General features: G+C 35.2%; 1 protein-coding gene and 1 long non-coding RNA gene across 2 annotated transcripts; both read left to right on the top strand.

Annotated features, from left to right (window-relative positions):
* Positions 1 to 12,996: 12,996 nt before the first annotated feature.
* LOC106092374 (uncharacterized) lies at positions 12,997 to 15,503 on the top strand. The gene is made up of 3 exons (XR_001222146.2): positions 12,997 to 13,096; positions 15,126 to 15,225; positions 15,306 to 15,503. It is a non-coding gene; the product is annotated as an uncharacterized LOC106092374 (long non-coding RNA).
* A 3,294-nt stretch (positions 15,504 to 18,797) lies between these two features.
* On the top strand, positions 18,798 to 19,536 carry LOC106092370 (uncharacterized). The gene is made up of 3 exons (XM_013259209.2): positions 18,798 to 19,147; positions 19,208 to 19,331; positions 19,394 to 19,536. Exons 1-3 carry the CDS (start codon positions 18,872 to 18,874, stop codon positions 19,441 to 19,443), a joined length of 450 nt encoding a protein of 149 aa, XP_013114663.2. The 5' UTR covers positions 18,798 to 18,871; the 3' UTR covers positions 19,444 to 19,536.
* The last annotated feature ends 1,095 nt before the right edge of the window (positions 19,537 to 20,631 follow it).

The following is a 20,631-nucleotide window of genomic DNA, read 5'->3' as shown; positions in this document are numbered from 1 at the left end:
TAATTGAAGTCATAACTGAAAAAAATATTTTCGACTGCAACTTCAATAAAGTTTAGTTATCTAAAATGATGTTAGGAGAAGATAACAAAACCTTAACTAAGGGCTTGCTTTGGCAATGAACTATAAAGAGATACTGATTTCTTTCGACTACTTTTCCAAGAGTGCTATCGTATGGTCATTGCATTTAATTCGCGCCAACTTTCAAAGTAAACCGACAAGTCTGGCATTACTCACCTGGCGATTTAATTTTAATGCATATCTTAAGGCTGATTCAAAATATTTCTGAAATGTAAATAAATAAATTTGATTTATTGGTTTGCCCAAAAAGTAATTGCGGATTTTTCATATAGGCCGACTAAATTTTTCACAGCTTGTGACTCTGTAATTGCATTCTTTCCTCTGTCAGTTAAAAAAGTGTAAAAAAAGTATATTTGATTAAAATTCATTCTAAGTTTTATTAAAATTGCATTTACTTTCTTTTAAAAAATCCGCAATTACTTTTTGGGCAACTCAATACCTTAATGGTTAATTAAAACAAGTAAAAGCCTGCTAAGTTCGGCCAGGCCGAATCTTGGGAACCCACCACCATGGATTTTGCTAAAAATTTATTTAAAAAAAAATTAGTTGAAGGGCATTATTTTATTCTAAACACCAAACTTCTGTCAAAGCAGCAAAAATTAAAGCTTCTAGGAACCGAACAAGGATGATCGAGTCAGGTTTATATGGGAGCTATATCAGGTTAAAGACTGATTTTGGCCGTACTTGGCCAAATCGGAACATAACACTATGTGCAAAATGTCAGGTTATAGCCAAATCGGAAAACAATTGCGGTTTCCAGTGGCTCAAGATATCAAATCGGGCGATCGGTTTATATGGGAGCTATATAAGGTTAAAGACCGATTTAGACCGTATTAGGCACAGATGTTGAAGTCAAGATGTCAAATCGGGTGATCGTTTTATATGGGAGCTATATCAGGTTATAGATCGATTTGGACCGTATTTGGCACAGATAGTGGAAGTCATAACGGAACACTATTTGCAAAATTTCAGCCAAATCGGAAAATAATTGCGGTTTCCAGGGGCTCAAGAAGTCAAATCGTTAGATCGGTTCATATGGGAGCTATATCAGGTTATAGATCGATGTGGACCGTACTTGGCGCAGTTGTTGGAAGTCAGAACAGAAAACTGCATGCAAAATTTCAGCCAAATCGGATAAAAATTACGGCTTGTAAGGTCTCAAGAATTCAAATCGGGAGATCGGTTAATATAGGAGCTATACAAGGTAATAGACCGATTTGAACCGTACTTGGCGCAGTTGTTAAAAGTCATAACAGAACACTGCATTCAATCAAATCGGACAACAATTGCGGTTTCCAGGGGCTCAAAAAGTCAAATCGGGAAATCGGTTTATATGGGTGCTATATCAGGTTATAGATCGATTTGAACCGTACTTGACGCAGTTATTGTAAGACATAACAGAACACTATATGCAAAATTTCAGCAGAATCGAATGAGAATTGCGGCATCCAGGGGCTCAAGAAGTCAAATCGTTAGATCAATTTATATGGGAGCTATATCAGATTATAGACCGATTTGGACCATACTTGGCACAGTTGGTGGAAGTCATAAAAGAATAATAAGTTCAAAATTTCAGCCAAATCGGACAACAATTGCGGCTTGTAAGAGGTCAAGAAACCAAATCGAGAGATCGGTTTATATGGGAGCTATGTCAGGTTATTGACCGATTTTGACCGTACTTGGCACAGTTGTTGGAAGTCATAACAGAATACCAATGCAAATTTTGCCCATGAACATTCTATTAACGAACAGGGGCGAACTTCTCACATATCAATGAGTGCAGTCCGATTCAAGTTTTAAGCTCAATGACCAGGGGCCTCCTTTGTATAGCCGAGTCCGAATGGCGTGCCATAGTGCGACACCTCTTTGGAGAGAAGTTTTGCATGGCATAGTACCTTACAAATGTTGCCAGCGTTAGGAGGGGAAAACCACCGCTGAAAATTTTTGCTGATGGTCTCGCCAGGATTCAAACCCAGGCGTTCAGCGTCATAGGCGGACATGCTAACCTCAGCTCTACGCTGGCCTCCAGAATAACAGAATACTATATGCAAAATTTTAGCTAAAGGGGACTTCAATTGCTGTTGCCAGGGGCTCAAGAAGTCAAATCGGGGGATCGATTTATATGGAAGCCATATCTAAATCTGAACCGACGTGGCCCATTTGCAATCCGCAACGTCCTACATCGATGTTAGGTATCTGTGGAAAATTTCAAGTGGCTAGCTTTACACGTTCGACCTCTATCGTGATTTCGACAGACGAACAGACGGACATGGCTAGATCGATTCAGAACGACGACACGATCAAGAATATATGTACTTTTTGGGGTCTTAGACGAATATTTCGAGGTGTTACAAACGGAATGAGTAGATTAGTATACCCTCATCCCATGATGGTGGGTATAGAAATTAAATTGTTGCGCTTTGTTTGTTAGTTTGTTTGTCTGTTCCGGTTAAACCGAATTTTCACAAATGGTAGAGTTTGAGTCCTTGGTGAAAATAGGGTACTAAATTGTTGGATATCCGAAGGGGAAGCGGACCCTTCCCCTTGCTACAATTTTCAAAAACACCAGATCTCGGAGATTGATGCACCAATATTTGTATGTCACCTTATGGTACCCCAAAAACACAAACTCTGGGGTCAAATAACCTAGGGGGACGCCCCATCCCAAAACCCAGCCGAACGGACATGTTTACTGATTGGGACAGTATGGGCATCAAATGAAAGGTATTTAAGAGTAGAATACGTACTTGGTATACAAATTTCACCCTAAGTGTTTGGGGGGGAGTCCCTCACCCCCACAAAACCTCCCAATAGGACACTTTCACTGCTATGGGCAATATGGGTATCAAATGAAAGGTATTTAAAAGTAATGCACAAATCTGACATAAAAATTTATTCCTTGATTTCTAAGGTACCCCCGAAACTCCCCAGCTGGGCATATTTACCAATTTGGGCATTATGAATATAAAATGAAAGGTATTTAAAAGTAGTGTACAAATCTGACATAAAAATTTATTGCTTGGTGTTTGATGGGCCTTCCCACCCCCCAAAATCCACCAGCAGGGCATATTTACCAATTGGGTCAATATGGATATCAAATGAAAGCTATTTAAGAGTTCAGTAAGAATCTGACATACAAATTTATTCCTTGGTGTCTGAGACGACTCCCCACCCCCCAAAAACCCCCCAGCGGAGCATATTTACCAATTGAGACAATATGGATAGCAAATGAAAGGTGTTTACAAGTTTAGTAAGAATTTGACATAAAAATGTATTCCTTGGTGTCTGAGACGACTCCCCACCCCCCAAAAACCCCCCAGCGGAGCATATTTACCAATTGAGACAATATGGATAGCAAATGAAAGGTGTTTAAAAATTTAGTAAGAATTTGACATAAAAATGTATTCCTTGGTGTCTGAGGGGCCTCCCCACCCACCAAAACCCCTCAATAGGACATATTTACCGATTGGGACAACGTGGGTATTAAATCAAAGGTATTTGGAAGTTAGTACACATCTGTAATAAGAATTTTGTCCAAAGAGTCTACGGGGCCTCCCCAACCTTAAAAATCCCCAAAACGGGCATGAATGTCCTACGTCACAGAATGGCTATCATGTGAGAGTTCTTTGAGGGTTCACTACGTATCTGGTATACACCTTTGGCAGAGTCTGGGACCGGCCCACCCACTAAATACCCTTCAATAGGACGTGTAGTTTGATCGGGGAATTAAAAGAAAGGTCTATGGCAGTAGAGTTCGAATCTAATGTTCATAAAAGGATCCAAATATCTGGGTCACTTTCTGCCGTTCAGCAGGACATGTAGATCGTGAGAATAAAGAACTCAAATAAATGGTATTTTAGATCTTAGGGTCGACCCTCCCCCTCGATATAAACAACACCAAACTGTCATGTAGGACGGCTGAGAACATATTGTACACAAAAAAAAGGACTTATAAGAGGGCAACCCAACTCCTCCCATCCTACCCCAAGCAGAAAAGGAATTTTAAGTAATATATGAAGGCCGGTCAGGATAGAATAGGACTGCCCTGGTTGTAGAGTGCACTTTTTGCCCTCAGATAGGGATTGACACAGGAAAGACCTGCGGATCTTTAATAATGTGCTGTTCCAAGTGGTAGCTTTGAAATATGAAATTGAGAGTAGGTAATCAACACAAAAAAAAATTTGTGTGGATCTGTACAGGACCTGTAGCCCTGAATGTCTTGATCATCAGCTTAAGAATGCTTAAAGAAAAAATCCATTTTCAAAAAGCCATTTTATGGTGTAGCGAAGCGCTCCGGGCCAGTTAGTTAGTAACAAATAAAATTCATTCTCAATATTGTGCAGTTTGCTTCATACCCGAGTACCAAGGGAACCACCTTCATCTCCCTTAAAGGTAATAATAAAAGGATGCGCAAAGCTGTTAGTGTTGGTGACAAATACCTATTCACTTTTAAATGGCCAAGTGTACAGATGAAAGATTTTTTTAATGGTAATGCTTTAAAAGCATTATCAAGGATTTATCTTAATGCAAAGGACATCATTACACATCGTTTGATTTGCAAAATTGTGTTCATAGAGGGGAGATACTTTATCATAAGGACATACATATGTATACATCCTTTCGTATCAAATCAAATTTTTTTCTTCATTTTCTACAAAAATCCTAAAGTGTTGAAGAGCCGTTCACAAAAAAAGGCCATCAAACAAATGTGTTTGTGGCAAACACTTTGGCCACAGACCAACCGTGAATTGTGCATCTAGGCTATACCAATGGCAATGCAAAAAAATGCAACGAATAGATTTTTTCTAGGCTTAGAACAGAGTATTACTTGATGAGCTCTTTTTCATTTCCATGGCTAATCGAAAGCCTTTTGCATTGCTCTCTTTTTTTTGTGTAAACCATCTCATATCATAGTGAGGGGTGTTAATTTGTGGTAGGCCTATCTGTTTTTTGCCTCAAGGGCTGCTAATTAATTAATTCCATTTTTATGATTTTTTAAGTATTGCATATGCGCCTTTTTTATGAAATACTCCTCGTTTGGCTTTGCATTTATTTTTCTGAATATTTATTTTCAGTTATAAAAATGCATGAGGAGAAATATTAGTTACACACAACAAAATAATTCGTTTGACATACAAGAAAAATGTTTGCCAAATAAACTTCTTTTCTGGAAAACATTGGACTTTGTTTACGATAAAATTACGTTTTTTGCCATAAATTCTTGCAAGAATTAGTGACAAATATAAAGATATTTATCCTGAGAATATCTTTCACTCTTGGTATATAGAACATGTTATTCGGAGTTTCAACTAATTTTTCTTTATATATAAATTAATTTAACGTCAACATTTAAAATGGGTTGTGCATATTGAAAATAATGTCAAGTCCATTTTATTGTTGTAACTTAATTCAAACTCAAATTTTTACGAATTATAAGCAGAACTCTGTTGGTAATTCAAACTCGTTCAGTGTATATTAAAATTTATTTCGATGTTATGATACAAAATTAATTCAAAGCCTTCCATTTTCGGTCAACCCATTATGGTTTTGTTTTATGATCTACAGTATTCGTTATTCTATAAATAAAATAACCAATGGTTGTTGTTTTCGCACATTTAAATACCTACTTTGTGATGGATATTTTTTTATGACGTATATGTTACCAAACAATGTATGTGCCTTAGAAATTCTTGTTATGTTTTCTTGTACCTGGCATCCATTTGTATGTTGCTCTAATGAATTTGTCATGGCATTTACCCAAATTTTTGGACTTATGGCGAAATTTTAAAAATGTTTACTTTCCGAGTTTACCATTCGCACTCTACCGAACTGCTCAATATAGCGAATGCTTTTTGGTCAGTCAAAGCAAAAAAGGAAAAATATTGTGTGTGAGAATGTGTCTATACCAGTGACGAGCACACAATTGCAATTATTTGCAAGCAACAATAAACAAAGTTAGTTACGTTCAATAATGAAACGTTTATGGCAAAAGTTTTATATGTTGAAGAGAAATGTTACACGATTACAATAAAATCAAAACTTGGTGGTAAATGTATTTTGTTTGTCATAAAAATTTCCTAAACGTTTTATTTTTTTCGAGTATGTTTGATGGTAGGGGAATTAAATTTTCTCTTTCAATTATTCTCAGTGTATTGTTTATGCACTCATGTGTTCAAACTGAAGTATTTGTTGCAACGTTTGGATACAGCATCCATATTTTGATTGGCTTACAAAAATCTGCTCTCATTTGCCTGCAAGTGTGAATGTGCTTAGAAATATTAAACCATACTAACGCACAGGGGATTCCAAGTATCAAAAACCAAACATTAACGGCCGTATTAACAAAACTTTATAAAGCCTTAAAATAGGTTTTAAAAGGAAATCTGTGCATTTATTTGACCCATTATCAAATCTGCATTAAGTTTTGTAAATACCGGTGTAAGGTTTTTTGAAAGGAAAATATTTTTTTTTGTTAGTTTAAAATCTTGGAAAAATTGATCGAAAGCGGTTGATTTTAAGCCAGCGTGAAAACACTGTATTGTAACAGGATGCCTATAATCATTGTTTGGAATGGTATTGTTCTACAAACACTAATAGATTTAAAAATGGTAAGATTTATTATTTAATAGTTATAAATGTTTTATGACTACAAAAAAAAGCTAAAATCAGGAAGCCCTGTGGGGCTTGCGAGGTAAAAATTACGACGCACCAGACTATAGGGAATCTTTCAAAAATAAAACCCTCCCAGGTAGCTTGAAATTCGAAAATCTTCGGTGAGCACAAAGAACTGCATTTGTCCACATCATGGAAAAAGCTACCAAGGCGTAGCTGCTAATACAGAAAGTCTAAGTTTTGGATCTGAGTTGTTCCTTTTAAACAGCTTCCATGTAAATTGAGCTCCCAATTATACATCTTAACCTCTAGAGTGCACAATTCTCATCTGATTTGGCTGAAATTTTGCACATTCAAAATGACATTGAATGTGCAAATGACATTCAAAAGAGGTATGGTTCGAATCGGTCCAAAACATGATATGGCTTCCATACAAACCGATCTCCCGATTATACTTCATGAACCTCTAGAGGACGTTATTCCTTTCCGATTAGACTGAAAGTTTCCACAGTGAATTTTTCATTGCCTCCATACAAACCGATCTCCCGATTATATTTCATAAACCTCTAGAGGACGTTATTCCTTTCCGATTAGTCTGAAATTTTCTACAGTGAATTTTTCATGACCTCCAGCACACGTGCCATGTATGGCTTGAATTGGTTTAAAACCTGATTTAGCTCCCGATCTCCCGATTATAAATCTTGAGCGCCTAGAGGACGCAGCTCTTGTCGGATTTGGCTTAAATTTTGCACAACGACTTCTTGTATGACCTTCAATATACTTGTCAAATATGGTCCGAATTGGTTCCTAACCTGATATAAATTCCATATAGACCGATCTCCCCATTTTACTCCTTAAGCCTATAGAGGACGTAAGTGGAATAGATTCCAATTTGGCAGAACTTTTGCACATTGATTTTTTCTATGACTGAATTTGTCCATAAACTGATATAGCTCCCATTTTAACCGATCTCCCGATTTTACTTATTGATCCCCTATATGGCGCAATTTTTATCCGATTTGGTTGAAATTATGTCCAATGACATCTACTATGGTCTCCAACATCCAAGGTCTGAATCGGTTCATAGTTGGAAGTGTTGAAATAGTGCTGCCACTATACAATGACTTCTAAAAAGAAGAATGACTTCTAAAAAGATTGAAAACGACTATGGAAGGTTTCATAAATTTATCTTCTTCCAAGCTATACTGTCACCGAGACCACGAAGTAAGGAATAAAACTTTTATAAGAAGTTTGTCCGCAATTTCTTATTATTTTTGGTGCTTTTTCATTAAGTTGACCATAACTAATTGTTGTTATTTAATTCAAGTTAAATTTGACTAAAATAGATAATAAATCATTCTTTATAATAAATAGACAAAAAGGTGAAGAACACCACTAAATATTTACGTTTTCGCATTTATATGTGTGCAAATAAATGCATAAACAATCAAAAGAAATTCTTCTCGATGACATTTTTTTCGGACAAACGAAGCTCGATATAAACTCTCATGATTCGAAAAATGTACAATTCGATTGAAAAATATCGAAATTGCATGCAGTGATTAGGCCCTTGATTTAGATGCAATAGCATTTCAAGTATCCCTTGTTTGCCTGTAAGGAGTTACCGTTCAAAGAACTTGACAAATGCGGCCGCGTTTACTATTTTATTTGTTTTTTTTTTACCATCTCCATGGTGTTTGGCAACGGTACTTGTATAATTTTAAAGATTTGTTGTGCAATACACAAACATATTTTTCACTTTGAGGTGTGTGAGTTCGCCAACAAAAGTTAAATATAACGCAATTACGCTTAATAAATAACATTTTAAATGAACTCCGAAGCAATTGCCTTTGATGGCTTGTAATGTTATAATGAGCTGTCTATAAATCAAACATCGTGTAGCTGTCATATCAAGTTTTATATATATAGCAGTGTGAACTGTGTAGCATTTTGTATAAGCTACCTTGCATATATATTTGTAGGAACGGAAAAGAATATTTTGATGTGCATCCAATTATGAGGAGTATGACTAATGAACAACTTTTGATACATTGCTCAGAAGTATACACAACGTTCAACTCATTTGCAGAGGAAGACATAGGCTATAAGTATCTAGTTGATAACCCGTATCTCTAATACAGGGTGAGATAAATGGTGCCAAAGTTGATCACAACAACTTGTTTTGAGAGCCTAGAAATTGGGATTATTGCTTCAGTGACGCAAATAGACATACAAAGAAATGCGCAAAATAAATCGCATCTGAATGTTTCGAAAATCTTTCACTTTATTAATAGACTACTTAACGAAGTATTTTACATATATTTTGGTATTTCATTTTTTATATGCACTACACTCTTCACATTTTCGTTCTCTTTAATTTATAATCGGTGACCTAAACTATTTTCTCTACATTCTCCTCATTAGTTATTCTAAGGTATAACAAACAGTCGAAGCATTCATACTATCAATGAAAACTTTGTTAGCCTTGGGTAGTGCAGCAATCGAAAGGATTGTGATATATGACTACAGTGTTCTGTTTAAAGCTAAAAAACTTTTTCTGACATTCATCTTATCACTTTACGATGCATAAGGATGAATCATTCCGATGTTGAAAGTATCAATTTGTAGTAAAGTTTGTAGTTGACTTACATATGTATATGATGATCATCGTTCAAATTTGAACTTCATAAACTCAGAGATTAAACTTGTATCAAACCATTATCCAATTATATTAGATTTTTTGAATAATTTGAACTTCATATACTCAGAGATTAAACTTGTATCATTTTAAACCTTAGCTATTACTGTGCAGCTTCTGCCTAATAAATATACATACCTACCCAACAGTATATGGAAGCATTGAAATGAATGGCCTCTTTTTTTGCTCAAGTATTAAGCCATGTTTGCGCATGAGAAAATATTTAAGAGCCTAAGATACGCCATCTCTAATCAAAAAGTAGGATGGGATTAGATGTTTGAATTTAGTCGAGAGCAAAGGTATTCGAGTATAATTATTACATATACCATATATCTAAAAATATGTATTAGGTGTTGAATATTATACAGATGTTCTTTTTTTATAATTTCTTTATAAATATCGAATCCGAAAGTCAAATATTAAAAAATATTGTTTATGGACAATTGTATTCTCTTGAATTGACAATTAGTGATGCTGTTCTGAACAATTCTTTTCAACTCTGATAGCATTGAATATATTCATAAATGTATATATCAATTATCGCACCAAAGGAATGGAATGAAATTGAAATACTTTGATGACTAACTTTTTTGCTAAGTAACGATCCTTAACATTCTCACCAGATCTTGAACGTTAAGATCTTTTCTCACATCTCATATCTAACTACTCTTCTCAATACTTTTAGCTCTAACTTACTCACCCTTTAATGAAGAAAACATTTATAACCTTTTACAGAAATCATTGCTTCATCTTTTTTGTCAAATGAGCAACGTCTTCCAGATTTGATTGATTTCGTTATTATTAGAAATATACATAAAAATTTTATTTACATTGAAAATTCCGCTGCATTGTCATCATCCGATCATTCTGCAGTGATAATGGATAGTCAGTGATAATTTTATCGAAAAATTTTTTTTTGAAAAACCATACTAACTGGCACTTTTTCAAATATATACCGTCAGCAAAAAGTAAACTAAAGATTCCTCTTAGAAAAAAAGATCAAATTGATGAAGAGTTGACAAGCTTCATCAATGCAATACAAACGTCTGGATGGGAAAGTACTTCTATTACAAGTCATACCAATCCAAATGCCACATATCCGAAGGAAATAAGAGACCTTTTATCGAAGAAAAGAAAAGCCAGAAAGAAATGGCAAAGAGAAAGAACAATCGAAAATGAAAGAATATTGAACAGGCTTGTGAATGAACTTGAACGTATCACACATGAGTCAAGAAATAAGGCTATGTTTAGATACTTAGGAAGCTTAACAGCAACGAACGAAACCAACTACAATCTATGGAAGGCCACGCGGCAATTAAATTAGGTTTCCCCAAAACATCCCACCACTTAAAAATTAAGATGGATCATAGATAGAAATTTGAATATCATTTCAGCGACATATTTAAACCACTTGAATGTAGGTCTGACAATGAATAAACTTATAAATATAAAAAAATGTGGCAACCAAATCATCAAACCAGCAATACTTAAAGAAGTAAAAAATCTCATCGCCAAAGATCTGAGTGCTAAGAAATCTCCAGGTTATGACTTAACATCAGGCAAAATATTTAAAAAGCTTCACCTTTAGCTGTTTAAAAAACTTTTGTTTATAATAAATGTTTGTTTTCGTCTACGACATGTTCCATTAGGATGGAAAGTTGCAAAAGTTATGGTAATTAAGAAACCTGGAAAACCTGACCATGAAATAACATTATACCGTCCGATATCGCTACTACCAGTTATGTCAAATATTTGAAAAGTTGCTATTAAAAAGATTGCGTCCCTTATTAACAAGTAGGCTTATCGTACCAGACCATCACTTTGGATTCCGAAATAATCATTCAACCATACAACATGGTCAGCGAATAGTTGATGTAGCCGAAAGAACCATTGCAAATAAACTCGTCTGCTCTGTCGTGTTTTTAGACGAGAGACAAGCATTTTGGACAATGTTTGGCATCAAGGGCGTTTAACAAAACGTCACAAGGATCATCCAAAGGAATTTTAGGAAATCTTGGAATCATACCTTACTAACCGACATTTCGCGTAAAAGTAGAAAATCAGTATTCAAAATTGAAACCAATAAAGGCTGGAGTACCTCAGAGGAGTGTCCTAGGCAATTCTTATGACTGCCAACACTGAAATTGAAGCGACAAATAAACTTAAAGCAGCTCTGTCTAATATTTTACTTTGAATAAACAAATGGAGGATGCCTCTAAATGAAAATAAGTCAACCCACATACTGTTCACAAACAAGAAGCTTCGTTATTTACCATTGTATCTGAATAGTAAAGTAATACCATTCGCAACCACAGCAAAATATTTGGGAATGACCCTAGACACAAAAATTAAATGGAAAGAGCTTGTGAAGAACAAAGATAAGGAAATAAAAATAACATTCTCCGAGTTGTACAGGATGCTAGTGGTCAATAGAATATCGATTCAAATAAACTTATTTTGTATAATCAAATGATTAAACCAATATGGATCTACGGAGTGAATCTTTGGGGTTGCGCTGCATAGAATGAACTAGAAAAGATCCAAAAAAACTCAAAATTTAATCCATCGTACCATAGCTAATGCACCTTGGTACATACGAAACACCGATCTGCACAGAGACTTGGGAGTGAAGACAATATAGGAAGAAATATCCATTGACGCCCTGAAACATGTGAACAAACTACATAGTCACGTTAATTCTGACTCAAATAATATTGTTCGAAACTGTCCAGTCAGAGGAAGACTTCAAAAAACTATACCAATGGCCTGTCCCTAAAGAGGCCCTAAATCCGAGGGACTAGAATGTAGTTACTGAACTATTTCCGCAACATGAATTCGAACTAGCCCAAATTCTCTAGTTTATATTATATATACGCTATCCTAAAATTACTAGATGAGTATAACTTAGTTGTAATAAAAATAAAGTATTTTTTTTTGTTTGAATATACTTCTGTGATAGTTGTTGCTGCTTTCTAAGACGTTTGTTATTATCCAATTGTGAGGAATAACAAACATACAAATCTGAATACAGTCCACTCACCATTAGGATCTTTTTTAAGATCACCTTCGGTTTCATCTTTATTATCATTATAACCATTATCATCGTTAAATGTTTTTATCATCTATATTGCCTTTATTTCATGTGTGCTAATAGAGTTGTGAAAATCCCCCTATACCCATTTAGTATGAAATCATTTTTTCATTAACTTAAAACACATCGTATTTTTTTTTTGTACTTTTATTCATAAAATTTTTTTTTTATTCTTTTTTATATCTACAATATAAATCTCATAAGGACTGCCAAATTAGTATCAATAACTTGTCAGTCATATCGGTACACATGACCTTGATTTGATTCAAAAGTTAATTTACAATACATCCATTACCAAACTCTCAAATTACTTTGGTTTTCTACTTAAAAAAAACCATCACCAAACTCCAATAATTTCTGTTTAATGAGCTTTAGAGTTTTCCAGAAAGAACTTCTAACTCCAATCAACCATAACATAAAATGTATAAATAATAGCTCTCTAATACCAGGCGATCTTTATCATTGTGGTATAAATACATCTGAAATTTTGCTTTATAAAATTGTATAGAATTGTTACTCGTTGTAGAGATTTCAAATTTTGTTACCGTGTCGCGTTTAAAATGTGGCTAAAAGTATTCTTAGGTGTAGTTGTGGTTGTGATCTGTTTGAACTTTGTGGTAAGATGTAAAAAGAAAAAGGACAACAACATCTTTATGGATTCTATTACTAGACGTGAAGAAAATTCTTCCAAATATCCTTATAGTGGATCGATGAACAAAGAAGACATACTTTAGATTCGGCTGAGAATTGAATAGAAGATGGATGGTTCACGTGCCATAAGCCGGATCAGAAAAGCATATTGCATTGTAGGTCGGACAAATGCAGTATACAACATGTACACGACAAGCGTTCTAAGCCTTTTCTTGCTGGAGTCTAGGGCAGAGTTTTCCATTTTAACTCCTTTGTCCGTCCTTCAAAACACCCAATTATTTTTAGCTTTAGCATTTTAACTCCTTTGTCCGTCCTTCAAAATACCCAATTATTTTCAGCTTTGAGTAAATGGAACATTGTCTCCTTCCAAGAAAAGCGAATTCCACCGTAGGTGCTTTGTATCTTCTGCTGGAGACACCTCGGTAGGAGGTGGGAATTTGGCCCAAGGATAATATATATAAGGTAATCGATAGACCAATACAGTCATAATAGGCATTTGTATAGTAGAAAGTTATACATAAAAGGACCCCTATTTGGAAGTCCGAGTAGATCTAAAGACTTGTCTCGACTGCATCATTTCGCATAGGTCTGCAGCTTCGGCTGATTGGAAGCAATGCTAAATTAGAACCTTTTGAGGTTTAACTACGAAACTGTGCCTCCTAAGTTGAGCTTAAAGGAGGGAACCCGGGAATTGCTGACCGTAGTTCCACTTGGGCTAGTAAGGATGCTTAAACGAAAGGGCTAGACTGAAGACGTTCCAAAATTGAATCTTTAGGACACGCTTTCCCAGCGGTGAAAATCGGGCGGTGGATTGAAGGCTTGAGACCAAGATGGTTTCAGGGTTGGTATTGGTTTCTTCTCCGATGCACTTGATATCGGCATGACGGGCGAAAGTAAAAAAATCCGGTTGAGGTGGAAGATGAGTCTGGAACCGAAATCCTTTAATGGAATCTTTGGTACTGTCAACTCAGAATTTATGTAAACAGTAAAGTGGTCGCTAAGAATCTCGAATTTGAAGGCGTTGAAGTCGAAATACTTAAAACATGTGATTTCCTCTTCAAGCTCAAGGCCCAGAAGGATATTTCATTAAATAAGATAAGATAAGATGCCAGGAAGTAACAGTTGCGTTGGCTAAGTCATGTTATCAAAATGGATGAAAAAGCTTCAGCAAAGAAGTCTTTTGAAGGCGCCCATAATAGAACACACAAAAGGGGAAAACCAAAACTCTGATGGAGTGACAAAGTGGAGAGAGACATCTCAAAACTGGGTGTCAGAGATTGTAGAAAAAAACAGAAAATAGAAACGCTTGGAAATCTATTCTACGTTCGACTAGAAGAATACATTTTCTGTAACGCCCAACTAAGGATTAGCTTCTGTTCGACAAACGGATTGTCAATCTCTCATGCGTTGCATTTGTGGATGTAATGAACCTAGCAGAAAGCGATAGTAGGGACACTCGAAACTGTCATCAACCGGATAAGGACAGACGAAATGGCAGCTTTCGTCGTTTGAACGGTATTCATAACCGGGCATACGCAATAAGCGTTAGATCATAACAAACTAGAGAAGATGTAGAAGTTGTCTTTTTAAGCAAGAATATGAAATGATCGAGCGCTTGCTATATTTATGTCCAGGTGATCAGGGAAATCCATGTTTGGGATCTTGCTCTGACAGACCACCTATAAACATCGACTGAACATAAGGGTTCCTGCAGGAGAACATTCTCCCATGCGGAATTCGCTTCACATAGTTCCAGTTTTCGATATTGCTGTCATATACATCAACCCCTAAATTTAGCCTCAATGAAAACTTTTGTCAAAAATTCATGGAATTTTGTCCGGCCAACTCTAACTTCATTTGTCTTTGTACATTTTACGACCTTAACATAAAAATTTATTTAATAGTATCCCTACGAATGTTGCTGTCCACTTTTATACAATTTTTCGTTACATGATCATGCAAATCTAGCATTTTTGTCTTTATTCTTGGGATCAGGATGCTATGGCTTTAAACCATTGGCGAGATGAGGAAAGTGAAATTGAGCAACTGCAAAAGTTCTTCGATGATTTTGCTCAGAAGATCAAGGAGTATGAAGGTAACAATAATCAACTATCAAATTTGAAAAAAAGTTTAGTTTCTTTCTTCATTACTAAAATATTTGTTTTCTGTTTATAGTCCTAAATGAAGCCGATTATCCCATGGAAGATGAACCCTATGATTTCTAAGTCTGTTTGTCGATTTTTCACATAGAAAATTGTTTATTGCAGAATAATAACAAAATGTTCCTTAAATTTCGTTATTCATATTGAAATATGTGTGATATTAAAAAAAAAACTTTAGCAGCTAAACATCACAAATAAACGTGAGGTGTGAATAAAATTCATCGTGACTTTGTTTAATTGTCTGTATTATGTTTTACGATGCATGGATAAAGGAATTAAATAAAAAATAACAAAAAATTCCATAGACAACAAATTTTCTGAAATTTTTTTTTTTTAAATAATTGTGGTTGGTGGTTTATCTTTCTTATTGGGCTCGAAGAAAGGTGCCCTGACATGATCCAATGTTCGTCTTAAGAAGGCATGCTTCTACCATTACACAGCTCACTAATTAGTAAGTGGTGGAAGCATGTAATCTTTTTTGGGACAAAGCAGACTGATGATGAAGCTTGGTTAGCTTCGAAATCGCGATCTCTGTAGCCTGCACAATGCATTAATCGCAACCACATTTTGCCTAAAATTTAAAATAACGGGTTTTTATTTCCCTTTCTTTTCTAAATAGAAACAAAAGCAAACCCCATATTGGTTTCAGCTGGACAAATAAATCCAAGAACAAAATTGAACAACCAAAATAAAGTATCGCAAAAACAGATGAATGAACGGGGAGTACGCCGATAAATGTGTATACACACATTAAAAAGTTATTCTTGGGCAAACGAAGATTGCTGGGCAAAAGGTATTGGACATTATGTGTGTTACTGATGCAAGATGTTCTTATTGAGTAAGCGATATTGACGGTTGGTGGTATAATTTTCTTACAGAGCTCGAAGAAAGGTGCCCTGATATGATCCAATATTCGCTTCAAGAAGGCATGCTTCTGCCATTGCACAGCTCACTAATAAGTGAAAGATGGAATCATGTTATCTTTTGGGGCAAAACAGACTGATGATGAAACTCCGTTAGCTTCGAAATCGCGATCTCTGTAACCTGAGCAATGCATTAACCGCAACTACATTTTGCCTAAAACTTTTTAAAAAAAATGTTTTTTTTTGCTTTCTGCAAACCCTATATTGGTTTCAGCTGGACAAATAAGTCCAACAACAAAATGAAACAACCAAAATAAAGTAGCGCAAAAAGAAAAAAAAAAGTAAAAATAAAGCAATGGAATCTCAATAAGATTTTAAGACCGAAAAAAGAACAGACAAAAAGTAAAAACTTTAATAGAAATTAAATTTTGAGAAAAATTTTATAGAAATAAAATTTTGGGAAATTTTTTATACATATAAAATTGGGAGATTTCTTATAAAAATAAAATTTTGGAAATTTTTTATAGAAAAAAATTATTTAGGAAAATTTATATAGAAATAAAATTTTTATTTGTAAAAAATTCAAAATATCAAAATTTAAAAAAAAATTGTTTATAAAAATAATTATTAAAAATAAATGACAAAACTTTTTATAGAAATGGAATTTTCACAAACTTTTTATGAAAACGGAATTGTGAGTAGGTTTTTTTTAGAATAATGTTTTGAAGGCATTTCTTTTAATGTTTTGCCAGGATTCGAACCCAGGCGTTCAGCGTCATATGCGGACATACTAACCTCTGTGTTACGGCGGCCTCCAATGTTTTTATATAGCTGCCATATAAAACGATCTCGAATGTTGACAGCTTGAGCCTCTAGAGGGCGCCATTCTTATCCGATTTGGCTGAAATTTCGCTTGATGTGTTCGTTTTTGTCCGCTAATAACTGTGCCAAGAATGGTTAAAATCGGTTCATACACTGATGAAGGTAAACCAATCTCACATCGAAACTTCTTGAGGCTCTAGAATGCGCCATTTTTATCCAATTTGGTTGAAATTTCGCCTGAGGTATTCTGTTCTGACTTCCAATAACTGTGCCAAAAATGGTTCAACCGTTCCATAACCCGATATAAACCGATCTCGCATCTTGACTTCTTGAGCCTCTAGGGGGCGCCATTCTTATCCTATTTGGCTGAAATGTTGCTTGAAGTGTTCTGCTTTGCCTTGTAATAACTCTGTCCAGAATGGTTCAAATCGGTTCATAACCTGATAAAGCTGCCATGTAAATTAATCTCGGATTTTGAGTTTCTGGGGGACGCCATCCTCATCCGATTTGGCTGAAATTTTGCATGAGATGTTCTGTTATGACTTTTAATAACTATCCCAAAAATGGTTCAAATCAGTTCATAACCTGGTATAGCTGTCATGTAAATTATCTCGGATCTTAAACTTCTGGAGGACGCCATTCTTATCCGGTTTGGCTAAAATTTTGCATGAGGTGTCCTGCTCTGACTTTTAGTAACTGTGCCAAGAATGGTTAAATTCGGTTCATAACTTGATATCTCGGTTCATATAAATGGATCTCGGGTCTTAATTTTGAGCCTCTAGAGGTCGACAATCTTAACCGATTTGGCTGAAATTTTGCATGAGGTGGTCTGCTCTGACTTTTAGTAACTGTGCCAAGAATGGTTAAATTCGGTTCATAACTTGATATCTCGGTTCATATAAATGGATCTCTGGTTGAGCCTCTAGTGGTCGCCAATCATAACCGATTTGGATGAAATTTCGCTTGAGGTGTTCTGTTCTGACATCCAATAACTATGTCATGAATGGTCCAAATCTGTTCATAACATGATATGAACTTGACTTCTTGAGCTTCTGGAGGACGCCATTCTTAAACGATTTGGATGAAAATTCACATGAGGTGTTCTGTTCTTATGCCACATAAGTGAATCTCGGATCTTGACTTTTTGAGCCTCTAGGGCGCGCAATTCGAATTCCTGTTAGATCTTAACAGGGTTGGCGTGAGAATGATCACAATATGCATCCTATCAAGGTCTATATTCGGAGCTGTACCGTCAAGGATGTGCTTAGAATGAGGCAACTTGGCGGTGAAGAAGACAAAATATGGTCAAGGTTACCTTCTGGACACTATGGATGCCACGGGCAGACTGAGGAGGGTTTTAGACTACATTGTACCGAGATCGATTTGAAAAAGGATTTCGGTACTCACTTTCCCTGGAGGGAAGAATGAGAAGCGAATCCTGTGTTTAAGAGAATGATACCTTGAATGTTATAGATGGCTCCAAGATGGAGACAAGGACTGGATTGGGGCTATACTTCGACACACACAAGAACTATAGACGAGTGTTTGTGCTTTCATGCAGAGCTCTGTCCCATAACGATAACCCCAAAGAAAATTATGGAAAGGGATTTACAGTTTTCGAAATCAGTATATATGACGGCCAGTAGGTAGGAAAGTTTTTCTAAAAAAAAGACATATAAAAATCAGAAAAATTCATGAATTCTTTATTCGAATCGATAGAACGGTCCATATATTGTAGTTAGGCTATTCCTACTTTCACTGGAGACTTGTTTGTAGTCTAAAAATGTATACAAAATTAAATCTTTTCATTTATTTTTGCACGTTCTTACATTCTCGCTTAAGTTCTTGGTGGAAAAAGAATTAAATTTCCTAAATAAAAAATTATTTAGAAAAAATGTTAAAATCCGTAAAATCTTCATGGATGTGTAGCATATTCTTGCTATTCAACTTAGTTTCGGGGCAATACTTTGAACTAAAATCGGATAATGTAACCGTATGGCATGACGATTTAGAGGATATTTTATCTGTTGAGGATAACAGTTGGCATAAAGATATGGAAGAAACTCGTACTTTGGTTTCATTATCAACGCCAGAACCAGTAGACTATGATGATTATGTTGCAGTGGCAGAGACGTATATAGATAACTGGCATGGCAGTCCCTTTGAATCGGTAAACATGGACAGTTTGTAATTAATATTTGCATTACCATTTAAATTCTAATACCAACAGACCATTGGTTATGTAACACCCTTGGTGGGTCCCGCCTCCGAAATTGTTATACCACTAAATGATATTTTTAATATTAGAAGGAAACGCACAGATAGTTTGGGTTGGCAATACGACATACCTAAAAGTAAGTGGAATTTTTACAATAGACTATTTCTGATTGAAAAATATGTTCCTAATAAATTACAGATTGCAAACCTGTTAGTATGGGCACAGCAAATCGAGTCACTAAGGGTTAATAATTAGTGAACATAAACTAAAATAAAAATAAAATATATAAATGTTGTAAAGTTTTTACAAATAATATATGAAATGTATTGAGTAACAAAGTATTTCCATGCAGTTTTTTTTACATTTCTAAAGCTATGCATTCACAAAACTCCCCAAAGTATGCTCAACTATAAAAAGCTGCCTTCAATATTGGATTTTTCAAACTGTTCCACCCTGGCATTAATCGAATGCAGTTGCTTCCAAACTATCATCGTTATTAAGCCCATGTGTTGCTTAGACATCATCTATATATTCTTCATAAATTAATATTTATTGACTAAGTAGTAGCATAAGCCGTTCAACCAAATCGTTGAATAAAATGTTAAAATGCCACAATTTTCACATTCACTTTTCGGCGCTGCTTAGACAGCGTCACTCATACTCAACTCACAAAAAATTATTTAATAAAATTAATCAAGTTAATTTGCACATGTAGACAGATTTCTTCTTCTTATTCGTTGTGGTGTACGGTCATTCAATAACAACAACATTCACTTTAATACTAAGCTGTATAAATGAAGCAAAAAAAAAAAGTAAAACAAATGCTAAGCCAACTCAACTATAACCCAGGCATATTTTTAGAATTTTCTAAAGCCCGGGCGCTTGTCCGGATATTCAGACATAGACACACTTTACTCACTAAAGTTAAAGAAACTGTTTGACTAGTTGCTCATAGCTCACAGCTCTCTATCACTCTCCGCATGAGTTTAGAAAATCTTCGGAGGGACAGACATATAATTGTTTTAAATTTGTCCATTTATCGCCACCCCCAATTGCCTGCTCGGTGTATTGTAACAAGCAAATCTCAGTGCTAAGTGCCAGAGATTTACTTTTCTTTGGACTCGTTTTCACCCATGATCTGAATTTTTTTGTATGTTTGATGTGCTTAGAGGAAGCTTATTTTAAATGATGAATTTAATTTGGTGTCATTCTACAGCCTTTCTTCACACATGTAATGCAAAAACTGTAACTAGCTTAGGCTAAATTCTGTGAGTGCTTATTTGTTTATATTTACTACGAAGGTTTTTGAATAGAAATATTGTTAGGAATACTGCCTTACAAGAGATGGGATTTAAGGCAAACATAAAAAAGTTTAATTCAAACAACAGAAAAAATGTGTAACCCAAAAAATATGAGATTTCTTTCCATCAAAGTTT

This window comes from Stomoxys calcitrans, chromosome 4 (assembly GCF_963082655.1).
Source record: "Stomoxys calcitrans chromosome 4, idStoCalc2.1, whole genome shotgun sequence".
Lineage (NCBI taxonomy): Eukaryota > Metazoa > Arthropoda > Insecta > Diptera > Muscidae > Stomoxys > Stomoxys calcitrans.
This window is presented reverse-complemented; position numbering and strand designations above follow the sequence as displayed.